General features: G+C 41.9%; 4 protein-coding genes, 1 long non-coding RNA gene and 1 other non-coding gene across 6 annotated transcripts; 2 read left to right on the top strand and 4 right to left on the bottom strand.

Annotated features, from left to right (window-relative positions):
* Window positions 1-445: 445 nt before the first annotated feature.
* On the bottom strand, window positions 446-1,319 carry smdt1a (single-pass membrane protein with aspartate-rich tail 1a). The gene is made up of 3 exons (XM_032588472.1): window positions 1,097-1,319; window positions 751-892; window positions 446-668 (listed from the first exon to the last, which is right to left on the bottom strand). The coding sequence occupies exons 1-2, from the start codon at window positions 1,316-1,318 to the stop codon at window positions 755-757; spliced, it is 360 nt and encodes a 119-aa protein (XP_032444363.1). The 5' UTR covers window position 1,319; the 3' UTR covers window positions 446-668; window positions 751-754.
* Window positions 1,320-2,055: 736 nt separating this feature from the next.
* Window positions 2,056-9,808, bottom strand: fam234b (family with sequence similarity 234 member B). Its single transcript, XM_032588467.1, has 13 exons — window positions 9,653-9,808; window positions 7,785-8,336; window positions 7,371-7,484; window positions 7,132-7,299; window positions 6,296-6,411; window positions 5,940-6,090; window positions 5,703-5,844; window positions 5,012-5,206; window positions 4,776-4,854; window positions 4,518-4,685; window positions 4,315-4,435; window positions 2,886-3,112; window positions 2,056-2,791 (listed from the first exon to the last, which is right to left on the bottom strand). Exons 1-13 carry the CDS (start codon window positions 9,705-9,707, stop codon window positions 2,789-2,791), a joined length of 2,091 nt encoding a protein of 696 aa, XP_032444358.1. The 5' UTR covers window positions 9,708-9,808; the 3' UTR covers window positions 2,056-2,788.
* Window positions 9,809-10,210: 402 nt separating this feature from the next.
* Window positions 10,211-10,364, bottom strand: LOC116736317 (U12 minor spliceosomal RNA). Its single transcript, XR_004342527.1, has one exon. It is a non-coding gene; the product is annotated as a U12 minor spliceosomal RNA (small nuclear RNA).
* Window positions 10,365-10,786: 422 nt separating this feature from the next.
* Window positions 10,787-15,861, top strand: poldip3 (polymerase (DNA-directed), delta interacting protein 3). The gene is made up of 10 exons (XM_032588469.1): window positions 10,787-10,920; window positions 12,104-12,237; window positions 12,323-12,756; window positions 12,854-12,898; window positions 13,001-13,078; window positions 13,178-13,399; window positions 14,145-14,222; window positions 14,336-14,465; window positions 14,570-14,636; window positions 15,483-15,861. Exons 1-10 carry the CDS (start codon window positions 10,853-10,855, stop codon window positions 15,709-15,711), a joined length of 1,485 nt encoding a protein of 494 aa, XP_032444360.1. The 5' UTR covers window positions 10,787-10,852; the 3' UTR covers window positions 15,712-15,861.
* A 3,623-nt stretch (window positions 15,862-19,484) lies between these two features.
* Window positions 19,485-22,417, top strand: rrp7a (ribosomal RNA processing 7 homolog A). The gene is made up of 7 exons (XM_032588470.1): window positions 19,485-19,568; window positions 19,738-19,880; window positions 19,994-20,119; window positions 20,209-20,332; window positions 21,454-21,551; window positions 21,861-22,068; window positions 22,160-22,417. Exons 1-7 carry the CDS (start codon window positions 19,505-19,507, stop codon window positions 22,243-22,245), a joined length of 849 nt encoding a protein of 282 aa, XP_032444361.1. The 5' UTR covers window positions 19,485-19,504; the 3' UTR covers window positions 22,246-22,417.
* LOC116736162 (uncharacterized) lies at window positions 20,878-21,457 on the bottom strand. Its single transcript, XR_004342498.1, has 2 exons — window positions 21,354-21,457; window positions 20,878-21,074 (listed from the first exon to the last, which is right to left on the bottom strand). It is a non-coding gene; the product is annotated as an uncharacterized LOC116736162 (long non-coding RNA).
* Window positions 22,418-22,756: the final 339 nt, after the last annotated feature.

The raw sequence follows: 22,756 nt of genomic DNA on the forward strand, positions 1-22,756 counted from the left end.
ACCATCAACAGAAATAGTTTTATTGAAAAGGTTGTCAGTACGTTAATTAGAAAACCAGTGGAACTACCTGGAGTTAAAATGTTTGATTCAGTTTACCATTAACTTGAAAATTACATTGGGGGTGAAGTACAACAGCTGGAGTTCATAAAGAATCTACTAATCAGAGGAGTTGGTTGTGGTTTTAAGATCTACGTAGTTGGAAATGGTTGAATAGTGACATTGGGATACAAGCACAGTTCTGTTAACACGGTCTTACTAACAAATTAATTTTGAACATGTCAGTAATTGACATTACTAAAGAGTGGCAATGTCCCAAGAATGATTAGACCTTACTTTTGCCTTTGGGCTAAAATGTTTGGACGCCACATGTCTCTGTAGGTCGCTCTCATCCGGTCAATGACCCATCTTGGTTCTCATTTCCAGAAGGTAACTGCACTCAAACCAATTGAGTTTTGCTAGAGTTTTCTTTTTATTAAGACTCTTGTAGTGCATGCAAATACAGTACGATAGGAAAATGTAGCGGCAGTCTGTGCATGTCAAATAGGAGCAAAATCCCTGAAACGAGTGCAGGCGGAGGTGATTTAGGGTGACGGCAACAGGACCTCCAGGAAGGCATTTCTCTACGTTGGTGTTCACTGACACTTGGTAGCGCTAAAAACATCAATCATCTGCAGAGAAAATGAGACATAAGAGGTCAACTCAGGATCTTCACATCGGACTGAACGTGAGCAGAGAGGAACCCAGAGTTACCTGATCAGTCATCGTCGTCGTCGTCCTCCGGGACGAATATGTCGTGCTCCTCCAGCAGCGCCGCAAAGCTCTTGCTGATCTGAGTCCCCACATACAAGAAGGGAACCACTACCAGAGCGATCCGGATAAGGCCGAAGGGGGTCTGCCACACGACCCCACCATAAAAACACTCTCATTAGTTTAAGCGGCAGCTGTGAGACAGACCTCATTACAGACTCATTCCTCCCTTCAAGGATTCACAGTTGACTCTCTCTCTCTCTCTCTCTCTTCCTGCTGTGTTAATTTCATAACCGGGCTTCTTTCTTTTATGGCACGCCATGTTCTCAACAACAAACGCTGCTCTCACCTTCTTGGGTTTGGGCAGAAGGGCGCCGCTTGACGTGCACACGGCCGTCCGGCTCGGCGTCACGGTCCGCCCCGGCACGGTGGAGGGGCTCGGCGGTGAGAGGGGGCCGTTTCTGACAGCTGACAGCCTGAGCAGGCGACCGAGGACAGCCGAGGCCATGTTCACAGCTTTTTTGACAGGTGATGCGGCAGCAATGCGGAAAAGACGGGCTGGAAATATCATTCTGCAGATTTCGCTTTGCAACACCTCCATCTGGCGTCGATAGGTAAGAACTGCACCCTCCTGTTTAACAAAGTATGTGGTTTAAGCGAGCCGTAACTGTAGCAGCTTTTAAGAATAGTTTTTACTGCACCGTAAATTTCACTTTTACGTGAGGAATATTTAGAAGTGACGCTAACGTTACTGGAGCACAATTTTTGGTTAAACAGCCAAACAATTAATAGTAAAAAGAGACTTTAATGGACTCAAGCTTCCTTGTTCTTGTGTTATTTTCTGTCTTTGCCTAAGTGAGTCGTTCTTTCCCCCAATACATTTTACTCTTCCTTCGTAATTTATTTGATGTTTACATTTTATTTCAACTCCATTCATGTTGTAAGATAACAATACTCCTACATGAGAGAAACTTTTTACTACTACTGGGTTTTACATCTGGCATTCAGCAACTTTGTACAAGACTTTTCACCCCTATAAATCTTAAAAAAACAAACAGAATTTCTCTCTTAAATATTCACAAAAAACAAATAGCAGTTTAAACATAGTTTTGCATGTCCAAAAACAACTTTGTAATAAATTTGACTTCCTGCTATAAGCCTCTTCCAGCTGCTAACAGCTTTTTGTTCTGCTTGTCCTCTCCAGATATTCAGTTTCTTTCCCTATGATTTCCCGTATCCATTTCCAGAAGTCCATGTCTTTCTCTATTCAAAAAAAAAATAAAAAAAAATCTCAAAATTAGCCACAAGTAAATTTCAGTACCACTTTAATTCAGTGTGCCATTTCCAAGCATACAGAATTTGATGTTTGTTGCTAATAACACCTTAGCAACGCCCATACAACAAGTACTTTATCAGTCACCGGAGAGTCAGGCATTTTTGTCCCCTTTGGGCTTCCATATAACAGGGTAAATGCATCCTCCATTATGCGTACAAACAAGTAGCTCAACTGTGCGTGCAGGTAGGGTTGACTTCCAGTTGCGTTGTGTAAAACCCCCAGCTTATTCCAGCATGTAATAAAACATCGCTCAATTGTACAATCCTTAGAAGATAGATAAAAGAAAATAAATAATATCCATTCATAAATATTTACAGACTCCCAATAGTAAAACTCGGTGTTGAGGAGAAGGTAAATGATAGAAGCTGCATGACAACAAGTTATTGGTAGACATGAACAGTAAATATGGAAGATCTATATACAGAATGTCAATGCATTCAAATGTTCTGGCAGCAAAAATATCAAGTTTTAACTACAGAATAGAGTTGCTCTGCTTCAGTTAAATGAACACTAAGAGGAAAATAAGTTAATTCAGACATTAAGAACAAAACAAATCAACATAAAGAAACATTTTACACAGAAAAGAAAGATTCACAGTAACGTAGAACTTCTTATTGGTGCTAACAGAATGTAAACGGCTTTCAATGCATTGTGACCCTTTAGTGCAGAAGAAGTGCTGACGACTCATGACGTTCCACCTCTATATCACTACACACACACACACACACACAAAAAGCATTCAGTTATCACTTTATAGATGAACATGTTAAAAAAAACAAAAATATTATTACAGCAAAGTTACCTGAGGTTTGAAGGAGAGGCGCCTGAAAAACGCGTTCACCTCGTGCGCGGCGACTTTCCCGGCTGCCTCGGTTTTCTGGGTTTCGCCCAGCTGGACGATTTGTCCCGTCTTGATGGCGGCTCTGAGGCTGGTGCTCTCCACTATCTGAGCGCTGGACTCCGAGCCGGTCGTGGGCCGGGCGGACACGGTGATGTAGGTGGCGTCTTTCAGATACTCCAGGTAGCTCACTGTCAGAGAGAGTGATGGATCTCGCAAACTGGAAACATTTTTCCCCTCAAGTTTCTACTAAACAATTTCGACTGGTTTCACGTTCTCAGCCAACAAAAGTAGACATGAGTGTGAATTGTGAAGCAAAACTCGGTTAAATTGGATTGAAGGCCTTTTTTTGAAAAGCAGTTTTGTCCAAGTCTTGTCAATTTTCGTCAGATCTGAACTTTGACTGGACCGTTCTAACTTGGTTAAGTGTTTTATTCAAACAGAGGTGGTTTAAATACACCAAATGTTCAGCTCTGATTGTTTAATTGGGATTGTTGTCTCAAGTGTTTTACAGCCTCTAACAGGTTTAAGTTTTCCCACAGCATGATGCAGCCACCACCATGTACTCCAGTGGAGGTTGGTGTGTTTAATGTGACGTGCAATATTAATTTTATAAGCACACACAGCATTTGTGTACACAGACAGACTGACTCTACTTGGTAATTACTTAACTTGCAATGGATTTTAAAGGAATCAAATCAAAGGTGCATGCCGCACTTTTAAGACTTTTTTTTTTTTTTAAGTAAACATCCATTTCACAATTATGTTCTACTTTGTGTTGGTCCATTACATAAAATCCCAATAAAATACATTGAGGTCTATTACTATAGTGCAGGGGTCTGCAAACTGTGGCTCCGGAGCCACAAGTGGTTTTTAATGGTTCTTAAAATCTTTGACTAATAAATGATAAAACAGTTTTAGAAATATACAAAAAACAAATGCAGGTTTTAGACATTTTACCCAGAACAATTGTCATTTCTACAATAGAATGACACTAAAAATACCAGTCATTTTTATTTATCTAATTTGTTATTAGGATGGAAACTGTGTTTAAGAACATGAAACTTTTTAGAAAACGTTTAAAACCTAAAAATAGGAGCAAAATAGTTATTCTTTAAAAAAATGCAGTGGATATTTATCAAAATACGTAAAATGTCTTTTCTTTTTTTTGGAAAGGTTATGTAATATTTGCAGCTCTAAGTCAGTTTTATGTAGTTAGACTGAGGATGAAAACGCCTCCTTGGGCTGTAAATCTTGCTGACTGCTGCTATAATGTGGCAAAAAAAAGATTTTAGCTGGAACATGAATACTTCTACAAATTTGTAAATGATTTCATTTTAAAACTTCGGCCTACAAATGAAGTGAAATGGTGAACTACCTCACTTTGTCTCACCTGCAGATGTGACCGCTGTGTCCGTGGTGCTGCTGAGCTGCAGCAGCGCTGCAGGATGCGCGGGATGCAGCAGGAAGAGCTTCCTGATGAGCGGCTCCGCTGCGGCCACGCCCGGCGCCATCTGGACACAGTTCGGCACAAGTCGAGCGCACCGTTTTTATTATTCCTCCGGCAGATGCTCGGCCTCGGCCGTAGAGACTCACCGTCGTCCTGGGAGCGTTCCTCTGCGCTCTGATCGGCTCGCTGGCCCAGAACAGGAAGACTGATTGGCCGGTCGAGGTCGATACGGCGGACGCTTCCAAAACGAGACGAGGGCACACAAACTCAGCCTTCCAGAGGGGCGTCCCGCTCGCCCCGCTGAGGATCAGCGCCTAGCGGACGAGGAGCAGGGCGGGAAAACTGTGGGTCCGCGTCGAAGCGTGTTTGCACGAAAAAGAAGAGTCAGATAAGCAGATATTTACCGTCATGATGCCGTTTGCCGAATGCTGAACAAAAAGGTCCAGGACTCCATCGCCGTTGAAGTGACCCAAAGCTGGCTCGCTGTGGGGAAACATTTTTTTTTCTCTCTCTTATTACATTCATACTGAAGCTATTCAGCACATTGATTACGATTCAATAACTTCACAATAATTTGCATTGACAGAAGCTGAAAGGTTTCATCATTTTTACGCTGCTCAGACACTCGGAGCTGTGGGACCTGTGAATCGAAGCGTTGCTGAAAGTCCACTGCTTGTGCAAGTCGCGCTGTCTCAGCACGGACAGCGTGCTGGCTCCGTAGAACAACACCCAGTCGCTTCTGGTCGAGTTCAGGTTGGAGACTGCGTCCAGACTGTTGCGGTTGTTCCCAAAACCGGCCACTAGGGGCAGCAGGAACTCCACACGCTCTGATCCACTAAAAAGAAGAAAAGGGACTCGTCAAAAAGGAAGATCACTCCATTATCTTGAACATGGATTATGGTGCATTAAGGCCATTGTAGATAGCAAAAAGGGTAATTTAAGCAGAAATAGACTGAAATTTTGAGATTAATCTCAGAGATTTTCTAGAAAAAAAACTTGGAAATTTCTGAGTTTAAATAGTTGACAATTTTAGACTTTTGAAGCTCAGAAATTTCCCGATTTTTTTCTCTAGAAAATCTAAGATTAATCTCAACATTTCTGCGATTCACTCCTTTTTGTTTTTTCTATCTACGATGGCCAAAATAGGCCGTCGTAAATACAAGACTCCCGTGTCACCAAATATCACACGTCATGTTTCTCAAATATTTTGTTTCCCTCTCAATATGTAAATGCACTCACATTTTTTCCTTTCTCTTTTCGGAGAGTTTATCTTAAAACCTTAAGAGTTCTTCCACATTCCTTCCAGGAGAAGCAATAGCTGAAGGTCGTACCTGTAAATGGAGATAAAGGAGGAGGAAGTGGCGTTCTTCATGTTCTCCCAGCTCATATCCTTCCTCAAAACAAAACGCGTTTCGGGCATTTTGTCCAACGCACGAACGTAGATGTCTTGCAACGAGATGGCCTGGACGTTACCTGGAGACATGAATCACAAACAAGCGGCTTTGATTATGAAAGTGGGAATCAATCGGTTTAGCTGTGGTTGAGAGTCCGGCCTCGCTCTGCCTCACCCAGTCCAAACAGGATGTAGTACGCTCCTTTCTGGGTCTCATGCAGCAACGGACCAATGAGCTTTCCTTGACCTTTAAGGTTGAAGGGGACGGGATTTCCAATTTTCTTTCCCGTCTGTCCGGAGATCAAAGTCAGCGATAAATCCAAAGTCTGAAAATGAATATTAAAAACGCACGTTAATACAGAAATGAGTCGAAACAAACCCTCGGGATCCAGGCTCCTTTAGCTACACGATATATAAGAATCGGGGGGAAAATGACAGGAAGAAATAGGAAAAAATCTTTTACAGTTACACTCATTTTTAAATTAAATAAAGGCTGAATGTGAAAAAGTCAAACAGTTGCCATGTCTTTACCTCATCAGCAGGTAGAGTAGCTAGAAGCAGATCTGGGACGGAGTCGCCCTGGATGTCAGGAAGCAACACTGCCTGGGATTCAATGTTTCTAAGGGCGACTGACCACAACTTCCTCCCTAAAGAGAGATAGAAAAAAAAAACACATCTTTGATCACCTATTAGGAGCTTGAGCACTATTTCAAGTTATTAAATAACAAATATCTATTATTTATTCTATATTATAGATCTCAGTAATTAAATAATCATTTCCAGATTTTCTTATCTTCAATTGTCTGCTGAGTCCTTCAATTAAATTTTAAATGCTAAAGTCAAATTATGTCTTCCTCCAGAGATTACAACCACCGAGCATAAAATTTATTTACATGTTCTATAATTCATCTGGCATTTACATTTATATCTTGTTCTCGACTGCGTATTTTTTTATTTTAAATAAAGTTATGTGGGGCGGATGGAAAACGTGAGGAGAGAAAATGACTTCAAAATAAAAACACGGATATAAACAGTTAAGTTTAAACCAAAACTTCAACACAGATGTCGAAGTTTATTAAACTGAAAGTTTACAAAGCAGCCAAGTAAATTACAGTTTTAGAATTTATATGGAAAATATAAATTAGGGGATGCCAAGTCCGTTTTCAAAGTTAGCAAAAACACTACAGCGCTAAGCTAAAAAGTAGCTGCACTGTTAGCGCATTAGCAAGATTAGGAGAAGTGTGCCCACCAAACTCTGAAAATCTTACATCCAAGTTAAACAATGGAATTTGATGGGATTCAGAAAATGACGAAATACAAAAATAACTTTTTTTCTTAGGTGATTGCTTCATGAAGGCGATCCTAACCTGTGGAGCCGTTGACCGCCATGAGGTTGGACTTTCCGATAATGAGGCAAACAGGCGAAGGTTGCGTGCTCAGCTGCAGACCGCACTGGAGGTACATGACAGGCTCGTTCAGGACTTCCCTCCACAGCAGCCGGCCGCTGGCGGCGCAGACGGCCACCGCGCTGTAAACTGGAACAATCAAATCCTCTTAGAGGGGGGGAAATGAAACAAACCCAAAACATACGTTTCACAGAGCTTACCTTTGCTCCTTTGCGTTGCATGCGTGCCGTTGGTCCATTCAGTAACACCCAAAAGCACGTCCTCCACCGAATCACCGTCAACGTCCCATAAAGCCAGCGCGGGCGGAGTGACGCCTGAACAGCATCCAAGGAGAAATGTTAGCCTACTCCTGCTAAATCCACCAGATGCTTTAGCTGAAGCTGGTTTTATTTTATTTGAAGCATTTGAAGTGTCGGGATGCAGAGAAACACAAACTGTGCTGTATAATCACAAGTGACTAAATATAAAAAGGAGACCTGGCTGTCTAGACAGCAGGACTCCTCAGTAAGTCTTAAGTGCCACTTTAGGTGTTTATTTCGCCCTGATATGCCGACCTGCTAATAAGTGTTTGTGTATGTTTGACTGTAAACTACAGATTTCTGAGTCATCTATACCTCCTGCGTCTCCCAGCGCTCGTTCCCACCGCAGCTTCTTCTCCAGCTCTGCCTTCTGGCAGGGAACCAGGAACGCACACAGCAGCACAATCAACATGGCACAAGCAAGAGGCACCAGGAAAAACGCGCTCCGGACCACATTTTTCGCTCTCTTCCTCTTCTCCTCTGCCTCAGAGCTGTGAGAGCCCAGCCCGGCGGCCCCAGACGGCCCGGTTCCTCCTCCTCGGTCCTCCCCGGTCCCCAGCTCCCTGCGGCTCCAGTACTGGCCGCCCTTCAGGTCGTCTCGGCTCCTTCTGGGCTTGCCGGAAACTTGGTCCGTCCACTGGTCGTCGTCTTCTTCTTCCTCCTCCTCCTCGTCCCGCGCCCCGTCAGTGGCGCCGACGAGCCTTCCCAACCTCCCATTGCGCAGCTTGGAGGAGCCCGGGGCCAGGCAGCCGTCCCTGCCCAGGCCGTTTCTGGGGTAGTTGAGCACGAGGTCATCCTCTTCGCTCTCGTCGTCGCTGTCTGCCTGGGTGAGAGGGTCGTACTCCCCGAGCTCTGAGCCCTTCTTCCCTGCAGGAACAAGAACAAAACTGGACTTGTTGCTATGACAACACAGAGTACTCATAAAACCAAGGAAGCACGCTCTTCAGGGTTACCATGGCCACTCGTATAATGCTAGCAGATGTTCTTAGTAGGTCAGCGATCATCCATTTCACTTTTTTGTATAATTGATTGGCTATTGCATTGAGAATTGATCAAAGTTTGGGGTTTTTTTTATAACCAACTCTTGCCTTAAACGTCTCCACAACCTCCTGTCTGTGTTGTTGCTTGGCCTTCATGATGTTTGTTCACTAGCAAACCTTTGAAGGCTTCAGAGGTTACTTTGTTTTTCAACAAACAAAGAAATTCATACTGAGACCAAGTTAAACACATATTCAATTGTTTACTTACTAGGTGGCTTCTGGAGTTGGCTTTTATTTAGGAAAGCAAAGGAAGACTCAAAATGAATTTTATTTTATTCGTAAAAACATAAATAAATAATATATATATCTCTCTCTCTATACATATATATATAACCACTACCTTACTGGTAGTGGAGAAGGAATGTTTGGAATCCGCACCTTCAAGTGTAGAAACTCTGTTTTTTTCCAAATTGCAGGAATGTGCCTCCAAGTAGTCTGTCACCACCCTCATCGTGCAAATTCTGTTCATTTTTAGCATTATTGGCATATTTGTTTATTTTTCACGCGTCTATATTTGACTTTAAATACTTTATTTATGATGATGAAAAAGCTAAACATGGTGTGAAACTATCTTAAGCATAGAGCCATACCACAATAATAATAAAAACAATAAAATTATATATATTGAATAAATGTTAATTACATATATTAACACACACACACACATATATGTGTATATATATATATATATATATGTGTATATATATATATATATATATATATATATATATATATATATATATATATATATATATATATTTTTTTTTTTTTTTTTTGGTAGCACACCATTTGTAAAATATCATCTTCTTCATCCGCTGCCCTTATTTTCTATTTCTGCACGTAGCAGCAGGTTTTTCGCCGGGTAAACATTAGCTTACATTAGCTCGCCGTCAGCTAAATGTAGGACTGATAAATAAACTGGTTTCCGCCATATGTAGCATCGTCATTATTCACAAAAATGTGATGATACAGACCAGGTTACGCTCCACAAAACCAGTGAATGAACCAAACATTCGTCGTGCCTATAATCATGGGAGAATACACCAAACCGTTCATAGCGTTACCATTAGCGACCTGTCGCTTTCTCTCTCTTTTTCTCTGTCACTCTATGAAATAAGGAGGAATAACTGTCGCACATCTCACCAGGCAGTTTGAGGGCGCGGGAGAGAGCTGCAGCCATTGTTTCTCCTCTCGACATCGACGCAGAGCAGCGAGGACGACAAGCAAGCGCTGGCCCCAACCAGCTGTGCTCAAATGCATTCTGGGAGTTGGGGTTTTTTCCCCCCCTGAGGCTGGTGTGGCGCGTTTTGTCCTGCAATTAACCCAGGGGAAAGTAAGACGGACTGTTTGAATAATTTGTGGGGTTTTTCCATTTAAATTATATAACTAAAAAATGCAAATCCTTTTATAGTTATTACAAAATTAATGTAAAAAATACAGTCATATTGTTCTATAGCTTTTATGTGTTCATTTCCCCCTTTGAAATCAGAGAACTAAATTTGTCATCAAACTTATAGATTATTTGAAATGTCTAACAACAGCTGACAGCTACTGGTATGGCTTCTGGGTCGTGATGCCCAGCTGTATTATCGGACTTATCGTTCTAGCAAAATGAGCTATAAGAGTTGCCATGATTAATATATCCATAAAATCTGTAAGATTTCCTTCTCAATGTTTTGTTTTTCACATGCATTTGGGGTCGGGGAAGGTCCTGGTCCCGCAAGGCATCTCGCAAAGTAGGCGAGTCACCTAAACAGGCAGACCTTTGCCCTTTCAAAAATTCCTCTCGTATTGTGAACGAGGATACGGGCGTCACCCCGCATCGTTATTTTCCTTACTCATCAGTTTAAGGCATAACTAATGGATTGTCGATTAGCAGCTCTAGACATCTTGCCATGGCGTTCTCAGTCAGGGTACGGAATGAAGGCGACCGACTGGACAGCAACTATGTTTGCACGAATATTTTACAATAGGCGAAGTAATATTATTTAAAAACAATGTACTCTGATAAACATAAAACAATCTATTTGCCTAAAAAAACGTATATATTTATCAAAAAAGGGGCGCAAAGCCTTATGGGTAATCCGAATTCTTTTGGATGTCGCCGAGAGTAACTAGTAACAGATTATGAAATAGTTAAACGGTCAATTTTAACAATTCAAGGTACGGTGTCCTTAATGTTAAAGTCCATGATGGTAAAAGGAGTAAAACTGCCAAGTCTAAACAAGAATTTATTCTGTCCACGGAGACTCATTTTCGTCCTTTTTGGTCTAAAGCGGTGTCCATAAAGATTGTCAAAAGCTTCTGTGACGCGCACGCTCAGAGGTATTCGTGTATGAGAAAATGGCTGACGTCTCTTTGGATGAAGTTATACGGCGGCGCCGTATTAACCAAAAACCTCCACCTAATCGGTACGTGAAATGCAGTTGAACTTTAAATTCTATTAATGAAGGATTTGTGAAGCTTTTTGGTGCAAATGTGAAAGAATACCGTTAAAGTAAAGCTGCAGTTCGCTAGCTGTTACGTGTGGCAACTACGGTGTGCTAAACGCTAAGCTAAGTAGCAACCGCTAGCAGGAGGCCTTTATAAATTAAGCGTTTAAGTTTGAGAAAACACGACGTAATCCAACGTGTAACGCCTAAATCTATTGGTGAGTGCAATAAAAGCCCACTAGCGCATTATTGCGTCACGTGTACGTCGCGTTCTGCTTTTATCTTCTCTCCTTTCGGTTAGCTCTGCTAATATTTATTCTTTACGTCGAATTGTGATTATTCTACCACTTGAAGAAATGTGGCTCCTGCAGGTTCTGCTCTGTTTGTATACGAGCTATATCAACATTAGTCGCTTTCTACAACGTAACCACTGTACACTGTTAATTTAAAAAAGATCAAACTTAAATTACATCCAAACATTACAGAAGACGAGCAATCTGAATGTACGTTTCTAGCGCTGTTTTAGAAGGTAAACTTAAGTACAATAAAATTACACTATATTTCAAAAATACTTTTTTTAAAAACTTTTTATTTTTGCAGTTTTAGAAATGTACATGCATTCAACAATCACACTTCCTACAGAAACAAAGTAGAGAGCATCTATTTGGACGAGAGCAATTAAATTAAAGTGACAAATTTTGATAAGAAAATCTAAAACTTTAGTGGCGTGATAAGGTCCGGAAAAAAATCTTGAATTAAAAGTATTTTTTCCTGTCTGGATAAGCGATTGGTGTAGAGCAATATTTGCATTTCCAGATTTTATTCTTTATGTGATTGACCACGTGAATAAAATCACAACTTATGAACTTAAGTGTGCTTTATGAGTTGATCCAGACCTTTTTTTTATTTGTCTTTTTGTCTGTTTTTTTAAAAATATGTAAAGTCAAGACTGCAAAAAACCAGGAAAATATATAATCGCAATTCTGTTGCCAATCAGTGAGTCGATGTCAATTCCATCTATCCCACATGGTTTAGTTTTCTTTTCTTTATTTCTGATTATTATGTTGTCCCAACCACCCCTTTGTCAGTCAGTGGGTCTCTTTGTTTTTCTGTCTGGCTGATAGTTTTTCTGTTGGATTTACATAATGTTTGTGTCCATTAGGCCTGTGTTCGGACGCCTTGGGACGGGAGATGGAAAAAACTTTGACGCCAGGCAAAAAATCGGGCAGAACGATGCAAGGCAACGCCTAGGAGGAGGAGGAGGAGGAGGAGGAGGAGGAGGAGGAACAGGAACAGGTAAGGGGTTATCCAAGGGGTTATGCCTCCAAGTCTAAACAGCGAGGCGAACAGCTGAAGATTTAAGATTTCCATCTCCGCCCAGGTTTTCAAGTGAAGGACGCCAGAGAGAAGCTGGTCCAGAAAGACGCTCGGTTCAAAATCCGCGGCAGGGGAGGTGCAGCGGCGGGAGGCGTGCAGGACGCCCGGCAGATGATCAACTCGCGCAAGCAGGGGCAGAGCCAGAGTCAGTTCGGCTCCTTTGCGCAGACCACACTAAAGGCGGCGATCACGCAACAGCTGCAAAGCAAGACCGCCGTACCTCAGATCCAAATCCAAACCGGCAACAACCTCGCAAACGCCAGGCAGTTCACAACTACCATACAAGGACTGATTCCCCAAGTCAGCACGACACCGCAGTTGAGCAATAGCGTTCGAGTAATGGACGCCCGCGACAGGCTGAGCCTCAAGAGGAGCATCGGAGGAACACAGACGCAAACAGCTGCGGAGCCTCCTCTAAAAATAACTAAGACCATCCAGGTGAGGGTGCAGAAAGTTTTTTTTTTTCTTTCTTGTTTTGACGAATCCTAAAAGTGCACGATCAAGCTCTTTTAACGATTACCGACTCGCTTTTCAGCAACGTCCAGCTGGGACCTTGGGGGGAATCCGTGCGATGACGCAGGTACATCTGTTTTCATTTTCAATAATACAAGATATTATTTATCTTCAGCGTTGGTTACGGCTGTAAAATGTGCTGCTCAATGAATAAATCTGTTCCTCTCAGCCTGCCGTAAGTGCCCTCGACAGCATCGCCAGCAAACAAATAAAGATAACGACCGCCAACAGCATGCTGCAGTCCCGGGTGAGACGGTCTTACAGTTCCTTAAACTTTTCGATGAAGCGTTTTGATATTTCACCTGGTCCCCACAGAAACAATAATCATAAAAACCTCTTCATACAGACTGGCACTGCAGGGTCCATGTTCTCCATAACTGCCCCGATCACTAAGGTGGTTAAAAATGATGCCTACACGGCCCCGCGGCCCCCAGTCCCCGTGGCCCCCACCCGGCCCAACACCAGCACGGCGGCCGCTCGTTCCTCTGCTGCAGCGTTGCAGCCCGTGTCCAGGACTCTGCAGCAGAGCGCAGCGGAGACCAGCACGGCAGCACCAACTCCTCCACAGGTACCAGCTGCAGCTGGCGTCCACATCGTCATCCTCCTCTGACTTGTCTTCACTTTACCAATATGGTGTCTGATTTAAGTTTCCTTTGGGGGATAAAAATATATGTATAATGACTAAGTTGCAACAAACATTAAAAGAAAAAAAACAATTTTTGAGGCCAATTTTTTATTTATTTATATATTTTTTTGAGAGTTGGCCACAACTTTGAGTGAAAAATCTGTTTCCTCTGTAACAAAGTGGTCTAGCTATATTACCATGGTAACAGAGGCGGTTTTTATTTTACATCTCCCTAAGAAGCGTCCCATATAACTTATTGTTTTAATATCCATGGATGAGGAAGAAAAAACCCCTGGACATTTATTCAAAAGTTATTGAATTATCCCGATTGATTAAATATCTTGTTGCAGTGAAATCATTCCTTGAGTGCTGCACATGCAGATTTTAATCTTAATAGAATTTTCTTTTTCTTCACAAGCCTTTGCAGTCCAGTGTTTAATGGACATCCTGCTTACTTATTGTAGTTCTTTAACAGTGTTGTCTTTTGAGAGTGGTGGCTGCCGCTTATTTTGTGTACAAACAGCAACAGAGGGAGGAAGGACGGTGCTGCGATTCTTAATTCAACTTGCAGTTTGATAAAACTCTTTCTCTCTCTCTACAACTCTGTTATGGTCGCAAAACCGCATGACTGTAATGCGGTAAACTTGGGGAGTAGGTAAGTTGTAAACAGTTTTCTCTGTCTTTTTAGCCTGCATTCAGCCCGTTGGAGGGGACTAAAATAACGGTGAGCAACCTTCATCCGCGGGTTAGCGAGGAGGACATAATGGTGAGTCCATCCCTCTGTTTGTTTTTCACTTCACTCTCTTCTGTTTGTTGTCCTTTAACGTGCTCAGTGTCTAAATCGGAACGCGGCTCTGCTGCTTGTTTGTCCAAAAAAAGGAACTGTTCTGCGTGTGCGGCGCTTTGAAGCGAGCGCGCCTGGTAAAGGTGGGCGTGGCCGAGGTGGTGTTTGTCCGTAAAGAGGACGCCGTCAGCGCATACAGGAGGTACAACACTCGCTGCTTGGATGGTGAGTGTAATAGAAACGCCACGGGTTCTGAAACCCATTGGTTCTAGAACTACTGCAGCCGGGATATTTTGGTTGAGTATTGCTTGTTTGTTGTCCTCTGCCAGGCCAACCCATGAAGTGCAACCTTCATATTCAAGGAACCGTCATCACCTCCGATCAGCCGATCCTACTGTGAGTCATCCACTTTACTAGAACTCATCTTCTTCTGCATTCAGTCAATAGTTTAATGTTTTCATGAGGTCCATTTTATCTGAAGTTAACATTAGTCTTTGAGGTCCTCTTAAAGTGATGTATAACCTTGAAATGGAAGGACGATTAGGTCTGTCGCACCAACAAACTTTGCTGGACGATAAATTGCCCCAGAAGTTATTGCAATAAATGATATTGTTGTTTTGAGGAACATTTTCAAGTAATATAATGGCAATGGCATAATAATGCATAAACACTATTTCAAAGATCAATAAACTTTAAATTCTAATCAACTTTTAACACCGGAATTGGAAGGCGTTTTAAATATCTAAATAAATAAAAACAACAACAAATAAAATAAATTATGAATTATCTGTAAACCACAAAGAGGCTAGTTAAACTAATGGACCAGATTGAAGACTCTTTTCATCCAGTTGTTGGTAGAAGAAGAGAAAACAGAAAAACAATAAATCATTATTGAGCTCGTATTAACTTATAATGTGATTTATTGCTTATTTTTACATTTGCGATCTTCCTAGAGATTATTTGCTCAACCAACTAAGGGCTTCTTAACACAGCCATTCATTTTTATTTCAGGGTGTCCGAGTAAATGAAGCGAAATCAAAAGACAAGCCAAACCATTCAGATTTAAAATTTGGGAAACTGTTGTGTATCACAAAATTCATAAACTAGTTCCTAAGTTTTCTCTAGAATTAAATGTGAATGTGGTGCTCCAGCTGAAAACAATCAACAAGTCGATGTAAATAGCTGTGCAGGCGGACGAAGACAAAGAGACTGGTCTGTTTTCTTTCTTTTTTTGTCCTACAGGAGACTCAGCGACACCCCAGGCGCTGGCAGCAGCAGCGGCGGCGGCACGAAGAAAGACGGCCTGCCTCCCTCTCTGTCCCGTCCCAGCGGCCAGCGCGCCTCCTCTCAGCCCACGGCCGAAGTGGACCCCCAGACCATTCTCAAAGCTCTGTTCAAGTCCACCACACAGTCCACCTCCACCACCGAGGCCCCCAGCTCACAGACCACCGCCTTCCGCATCAAGATATAGAAGCAGCAAGATACAGGCAGCCCGCAGTCTCTGATGAAACTGGTTTTTACACATTTCATTTCATTGAGTACTCGGAACAAGGGGGGAATAAACGGATGATCTGCATCTTCTTCTGTTTTTGGTTTTGTGCAGTCAGATGTTACCTGGACCAGATGAAGAAGCTTCAATATAGTGAGTCTGCATAAAGAGGGAGTGTGGGCTGCGTTCTTTTATGAAATCGATTTATTATTATTTTTCTTTTACTCTGCAGTAACCTGCAGTTTCCAAAAGAGAATAATTGCTAACCGAAGTTATTTTAAAGAATCAACACCATTTAAAGAAACGCACGCATACTGGGTGTGTTTAGTTATTAGGACGGATCTAATAACTAAACACAGTTATTAGATCTGATAGATCACAGTTGGATCTATCCATTACAGGATATTTCTGGTTTCTTTAGCAGTCCCTCTCCCTCCCCACTTTGGGACCTATTGAATCCATCTAACAGTTCTGCTTGTAAAAATATAATTGCTACATGTAACGCGGAAGCAGGAAGTAACCAGTACCATGTTTCCATTGGATTTCCAGTTTGTGTGGAATTCAGTGCTGTTTGTAACGAGTTTTTGTCATGCCTGTTTAGGTTTTGGAACAGAATTAAACATAATTTGTGGTAGTACACGTTACGTTCTGTTTATCAAACGACTGTAAATTACTTTTAGGTTGCTCTGTCAGTTGGGGTTGTATCCGTTTGTGAAATGTTTCCATTAAATATTTAGCTTTGTAGATCTAGTCTGAAGGGTAACTTCTTTTTTTTTTCTCTGTTGATTTGATCACAAAAAAAAGCATGAAAATCTTCTAAAAACATGGAAAGAGGTTACAGTTGAGTAGTAATATTCTAACACTGTGCACTTATGATTTTTAATGTCTTTACACCTTTAACCAGATGCCACAAAGATGTATGCAGTGTGCCAGGAACACTTCCCACAAATGTCCTCAAACACACATGAATCAAACTCATTTTCATTTTGGGCCGTATTAAAAGTCGCAATGTTCTTAAAGGGCCGGTTGTGCCAGAATTTATTGATAGAACTTAGACTGACTTTATTGTCATTTTGCATGCACAGGGTGTATACAGAACGAAATTTCGTTGCATACGGCTCAGGACAGTGTTTTGAGCTTCCAATGTTGTGAGGTTACTCCAGAATAAAATAAAATACAGTATAGAATATGAATATAAATATAAAATATAAAGTGCAGGACTGACAGTAAAATAGAAGTTATTTAGCTCTGTACATGTGCAAGGTATAAAGTGGAGACCAGATTTTGAGTGCAGTCCAGTTAAGAGTTCAGCAGTCTGATGGCAAGTGGGAAAAAGCTGTTTCGGAACCTGGTGGACCTGCACCGGATGCTGCGGAACCTCTTTCCAGAGGGCAGCAGGGAGAACAGTCCATGGTGGGGGTGTGAGGGGTCACTGACGATGTTTCGGCCTCGGGACACGCAGCGCTGGGATGAAATGTCCTGAATGGAGGGAAGGGGGGCCCCGATGATCCGCTCTACTGTCCGCACCACTCTCCTCACGTTCTTCCAGTCGGAGGCGCTGCAGCTTCCACACCACACAGAGAGGCAGCTGGTCAGAATGCTCTCTATGGTGCTTCTGTAGAACGTCTTGAGGATGGGCGGGGGCAGGTGTGCTCTTCTCATCCTCCGCAGGAAATACAAGTGTTTCTGTGCCCTCTAAACCCATTAAACTGTTAAAATATCAATAAATATCTGTTGGTTTCAGCCTTCAATAAGTGTTCCTTAAAATGAAATAATTGAACAGCTTTTCAGTCCATCCAGAATTGTTTTTGTTTCTTATTTTTAATCAAAATCACAGATTTTGTGGTGTTAATTCAGAAATATTTGTAAGGATTTTTTTAATGATATTGTATGGCCTTAGATGTGACTTTTTATTAATCGGCGTATCGATCGCAGACTGCGACTTTACAAAAAGGGCAGCAGCAGTCACTTAAAATGCTTCTGGCCATTTTTGAGAAAAAAAATTGCAGTAATACCTGAAAAAAAAAAAAAAGAAAATTTCAGATGAAAGTGGAGGAACTTATTGATGTAATTTGGAGTCTAGATGGGCCACATAAAAAGCTACGGAGGGCCAAATTTGGCCCCCGGGCCTCGAGTTTGACACATGAAGCATAAAGCAACAAAAGCTGAATTATGTGATGTCATCGTACCACATCCATGGTTTTAACAACTTACAACATTGAGGAGTGCTATTTGACCCCCCCCCCCCCCCCCCCCCCCCCCCCCCTCCCCCCCCATTTATAAGTTTTGTTATATCAGAAATATATATCTAACCCACAGAAATCACACCAACACCTCAGGACAATTTAGAGCCCAATTAGCCCAGCAATCATGCTTTTGGACTGAAGAAGGAAGCTGGAGTGCCCAGAGAGAACCGTGAGGTAAAAAAAACATCCTAAAAGAACTCCTTACTGCATTTCGACGGTTCTTCCAACTGTGCAACCCCACTTAGCATATTCTTCATCCAGGAAAGTAACAGATTTCTTTCTTTTAAAAAATTGAAAGAAATCCATCACAAAGTTCTTATGGTGTAACAGGAAGTCCAAAGTAAAAATGAGGGATACGAACAATATGACACTGAAGAAACAACGTTTTGTGTTAAACTGATTATCATTGTTTCTCACTCTAGGTGGTTGGTATAAGAGAAATGTGCTTATACGTCTGATTTCAAGCCAAAAATGCCTCTTACAAGAAGTCAGTTAGGAAAAATGGACTCAAATTACCAGCATGTCTCATTTCTTCAAACTTTAATCATCTCCAATTAGCACCGCCAAACAAGAGTCAATAAAAGAAGGAGTTTCCTGGCAGTGAGAATCTGACAAGGGCAGCGGTGTCAAACACATTTTCAGTTTAGGCCACATCAAAAATCTGAATGTTCTTAAAGGGTCGGTTGCTCTAGAACATATTGATAAAACCCATTAAATTGGTAAAAATATCAATAAATAGCTCTTTCAGCAGTCGGTTCATTTCTTAAAATGAAATTATATTGAACATAATTTCACACTGATCAGTCCATCCAGGACTTTGTGGTTGTTTTTGTGTTTATGTTTTTTGGCAATCAAAATCACGGAGTTTGTTGTGATAATTTAGAAATATTTGTACGGAATTTTTGCAATATTTGCGCTAATACATGATGTTAAATGTGACTTTTTTTTGGACATCTACTGAGGCTGAGGCAGCAGGCACTTAACCCCAGTTTTTGGCCAATTTTGAGGAAAAAAAATGTAGGTGAAATCAGAAAAAATATGGGGATTTGTTGATTTTCTGTGGATTTGTGAAAAACTGGAGGGACTTACTGATGTAATTTGGAGTTTAGAGGGCCACATTAAAAACTACTGAGGGCCAGATTTTGCCTTCGGGCAAAATCTTTATCTGAGTAGATAAAGGTCAATATGGAAGTTAGCAAAACGAGCTTTAGTGAGAGAGCAGCAGAGGTGAAGGAAAAAATGTTAATGGTAACAAAGAGTTACCATCATGTACTCAACTCTGAATAAATTTCCCCTAGAAATGTGGCACTATTTAAAGGAAATATACAAGATTTGAAATGGTATAAAATTTGTTACTATTAAACTTACGAGAGTCTTAATGTCACAAAATATAGCTGTTAATGTTTGAGTATATCTGCACAAACGACACCTAATATATTTAACAATAAGTTAAACAAATTAAAAAAAAAACAAAAAAAAAACAGTTCAAGGCGAACGTTGATGCGCTTCCGGTTGAAAGGTCACACAACATGGCGCCGTCTAAGAAGAAACATGCTACAAAACAGGCGTGTGTTACTCCTGAAGGATTTGCGGGTATCTATCATTAATTTATTCCCATTTATCGAGTCCAGAAGGACAGTATTTAGATGCATTCTTTAACCAATCCGTGTCTTGTTGTTTGAGTCAGTGTTTACGGACCGGTTTGATGGGAGTAAGTGCTTCCGGTTGCTGATGTTTGGGTTCTCCTCCCGTCTCTCTGCAGTTCTGCCCTTACAGTTCAGCCCCGACAGCGCAGCGCGACATTCTCTGTACGTGAAGGAGCACAAAGTCCGAGCAGAGAAGACTTCCTGCAGGCCGCTGGATCGGACTTTATTTGTGCTCAACATCCCTCCATACTGCTCACAGGTGAGGCATTCCAGCTCCCAGCATTTAGTCTGGAGCAAAAACAGGCCGAGTGTTTTACATATATCCAGAAAGGCTGAGATTTTCCCCTCCCCGCCCTTTTTTTTGTTCTTTAGAGTGTCACCCAAGACTTATTCTCAAAGTTTGGCGTTGTTGCTTCAGTAGAGCTGAGGGATGTCCCGGGTTCCTCTCAGGAGTCTGGACCCAAACTGCCCAAGATCTTCAGACCAGCAGCCAAACAGGTCAGCCTGTGCTGAGAGTTTTTCCCATCTCTTTACCTCCTGATATTAAGAGCAGCCGAGTTCATTGTGTCTCCATTCGTGTCTTCCAGGGTTTCAAAGTGGGCTACGTGGTGTTTGAAAGCTCCTCCAGCATAACGGCAGCTAAATCCCATCCGCATGATGAATCTTTGGTGGTCAGCACAGAGCAGAAACCAGTGAAAACTGGAGTCCAGAGTGAGCTTTCCTTCACATTTCACATTACAAAACACACGCTGAATAGTTTCAACAGGTTTTATGTGATGGGCGAAACCAAAACGGAAATGTTTCTGACTGGGAATGCAACAAGAAATCGTCATTTTAGGAGCTTTTCTGTAATATCCACAACAGGCTTCTGAAAGCAGCCAGCTTTAAATTATGCCATAGATATTTCTTCACTTTCCTCATTTATAGATTCATTTTGTTCTCAAATTTTATTTCTATTTTCTTCAGTTATCCTTTATTTAAGCAGGTAAGCTGTTTGAGAACAAATTGTCATTTTCATCATGCAGCAGAAAACAGAAGAATTTCTCAAAACAGAGAAAGAAAAATAGAATCTCAACCGTTTTCATACTGACTAAACATGAAGACATAAGTAAACCATTTTTAATAGCAGGTACATTGATCATGGTTTTTACTGAGTTTATAGAGGTCAATATTGAAGTTAGCTTACTGAGCTTTAGTGGGGTTTTTTTTCTAGTTCCAAACTTTGGGTGCAAGAAAATGAAATGACAAATGACCTCTGAACCGTCATAGTGATGAATTTATTAGAACAAAATGTTGGAATTATTGAGTCAGCGAAGGTAAGGAGGGTTTTTTGCTACTGATCGTTTTGTAGATGAATTTGTGCCAACTTATTACTGTGTGAATGAAGTCACTGAAAGTTCACAAGCGAGTCTAGACGATCCCAGAGCGAACGTACGGCGTAGAGTTTCAGATTCTGAAAATAGAAAAAAGAAGTAGTTTAAAATTTGTTAGCTTTCATAGTAAACGTAGTTGCACGTGATACATATCTAGAAAACTGTTGGTTGTAGCTCTACGAGAGTTTTATTTTGTAGTAGCGGAAGTGGATTTTTTTGAAAAGGTTGCTAGAAGAATAACAAAAGCCAGAAGAAATTTTGTTTAAAGTTTCCCACAAGCCACAAAGGCAACACAGCAAACCATAACTGCATTGAAGAATGTCAAAGTGATATATGAGCGGGAAAAAATCTAACACTACCCATCCAGAACAGCTCACTGTTGCCGTGGTGAAACGTGGGGATGCATTTCTGGTTACACGTGACACTCGCATGTTGATCGGCGCGTCTCCCCCGTGACAGAATGGATCCAGCAGTACACAAAGTCCATCATCCACCCCGACAAACTGCAGCAGACGGTCAACTCGTTCATGCAGGACTACGACAAGCGGCAAGAAAAGGTAAAAGCAGCTCAGCTCTGGGGCGTGCCGTGGTGGCGTAGGGGTTAGCGCGACCCACATTTGGAGGCCTCAAGTCCTCGACGCGGCTGTCGCGGGTTCGACTCCCGGACCCGGCGACGTTTACCGCATGTCTTCCCCTCTCTCCTTCCCCCTTTCCTGTCAGCCTACTTCATGAAAAGGGACTCTAGAGCCCACAAAAAGACCCCCTGGAGGGGTAAAAAAAAAAAAAAAAAAAAAAAAAAAAAGCAGCTCAGCTCCTCCAATCGACGTCAGAGCGACTTCAAACCTGACGCTTCGTTTTTGTCGCAGGAGGCAGAGCGGCAGAAGGAGGAGGCTGAGAAGCAGCAGGAGGACGAGGAGGGCTGGGTGAAGGTCACGAGAGGTCACAAGGGCGCCAAGGCCCGCCCCCACAGCGAGGCCGCCAACCAGAGGACCCTGCAGAGGGAGGCGAGGAAGAAGAGGAGGAAGGAGCTGATGAACTTCTACACCTGGCAGCACAAGAACACGCAGAAAGAACGTGAGTCTGTCGTATTTTAATGGCGCCGAACTAAGGAAGCACGTTGAGGTGGAGGAGTTGTTGAGCCGTTTCTCCTTTAATCCGTTCCCAGATATCGCTGAGCTGAGGAGGAAGTTTGAGGAGGATAAACAGCGAATCGCTCTGATGAGGGCACAGAGGAAGTTCAAACCGTACTGAAGCAAACCGCACGCTTTTGACTCATTTCACTGCTTTTCTGTTCTTAGTTTAACCATATTCTTGGAATTTCATTTAATAAACCTGTTTGTATTTTCATGGCTGTCAAACTATCAGTAAGCGAGACTTTTGGGGATTTTAAAAAAATGAAGGATCGCAGCAAGTTGAAGAAACAGTAAAGCTTGTTATAATGCTCAATCCTTGAATCTCCCGTGGCAACCACTCAGCTGTGGAAAACATAACGCCTGGGTGGACCTAGCTCCGCCTTTGAGGCGCAACTCCTCCTCAGAGCTGCAGTTTCTGAGCTCTTAATATACTTTTACAAAGAATAATAAAAGGAAAATGATGCAGAGTTTAATATGATAATCAAAAACCTGCATGTTTAGGACCAGTTATATTAATTTTATGAATCCTGCTTCTTTATATAATTATTTCTAGAGGCTCCTCACCATGTGTTTGACATTCTGCTGGAGCTCGCTCTCTGATCTTAACTTTGACTTGCTTTTATCAACTC

This window comes from Xiphophorus hellerii, chromosome 16, assembly GCF_003331165.1.
Source record: "Xiphophorus hellerii strain 12219 chromosome 16, Xiphophorus_hellerii-4.1, whole genome shotgun sequence".
In the NCBI taxonomy this organism is placed as follows: domain Eukaryota; kingdom Metazoa; phylum Chordata; class Actinopteri; order Cyprinodontiformes; family Poeciliidae; genus Xiphophorus; species Xiphophorus hellerii.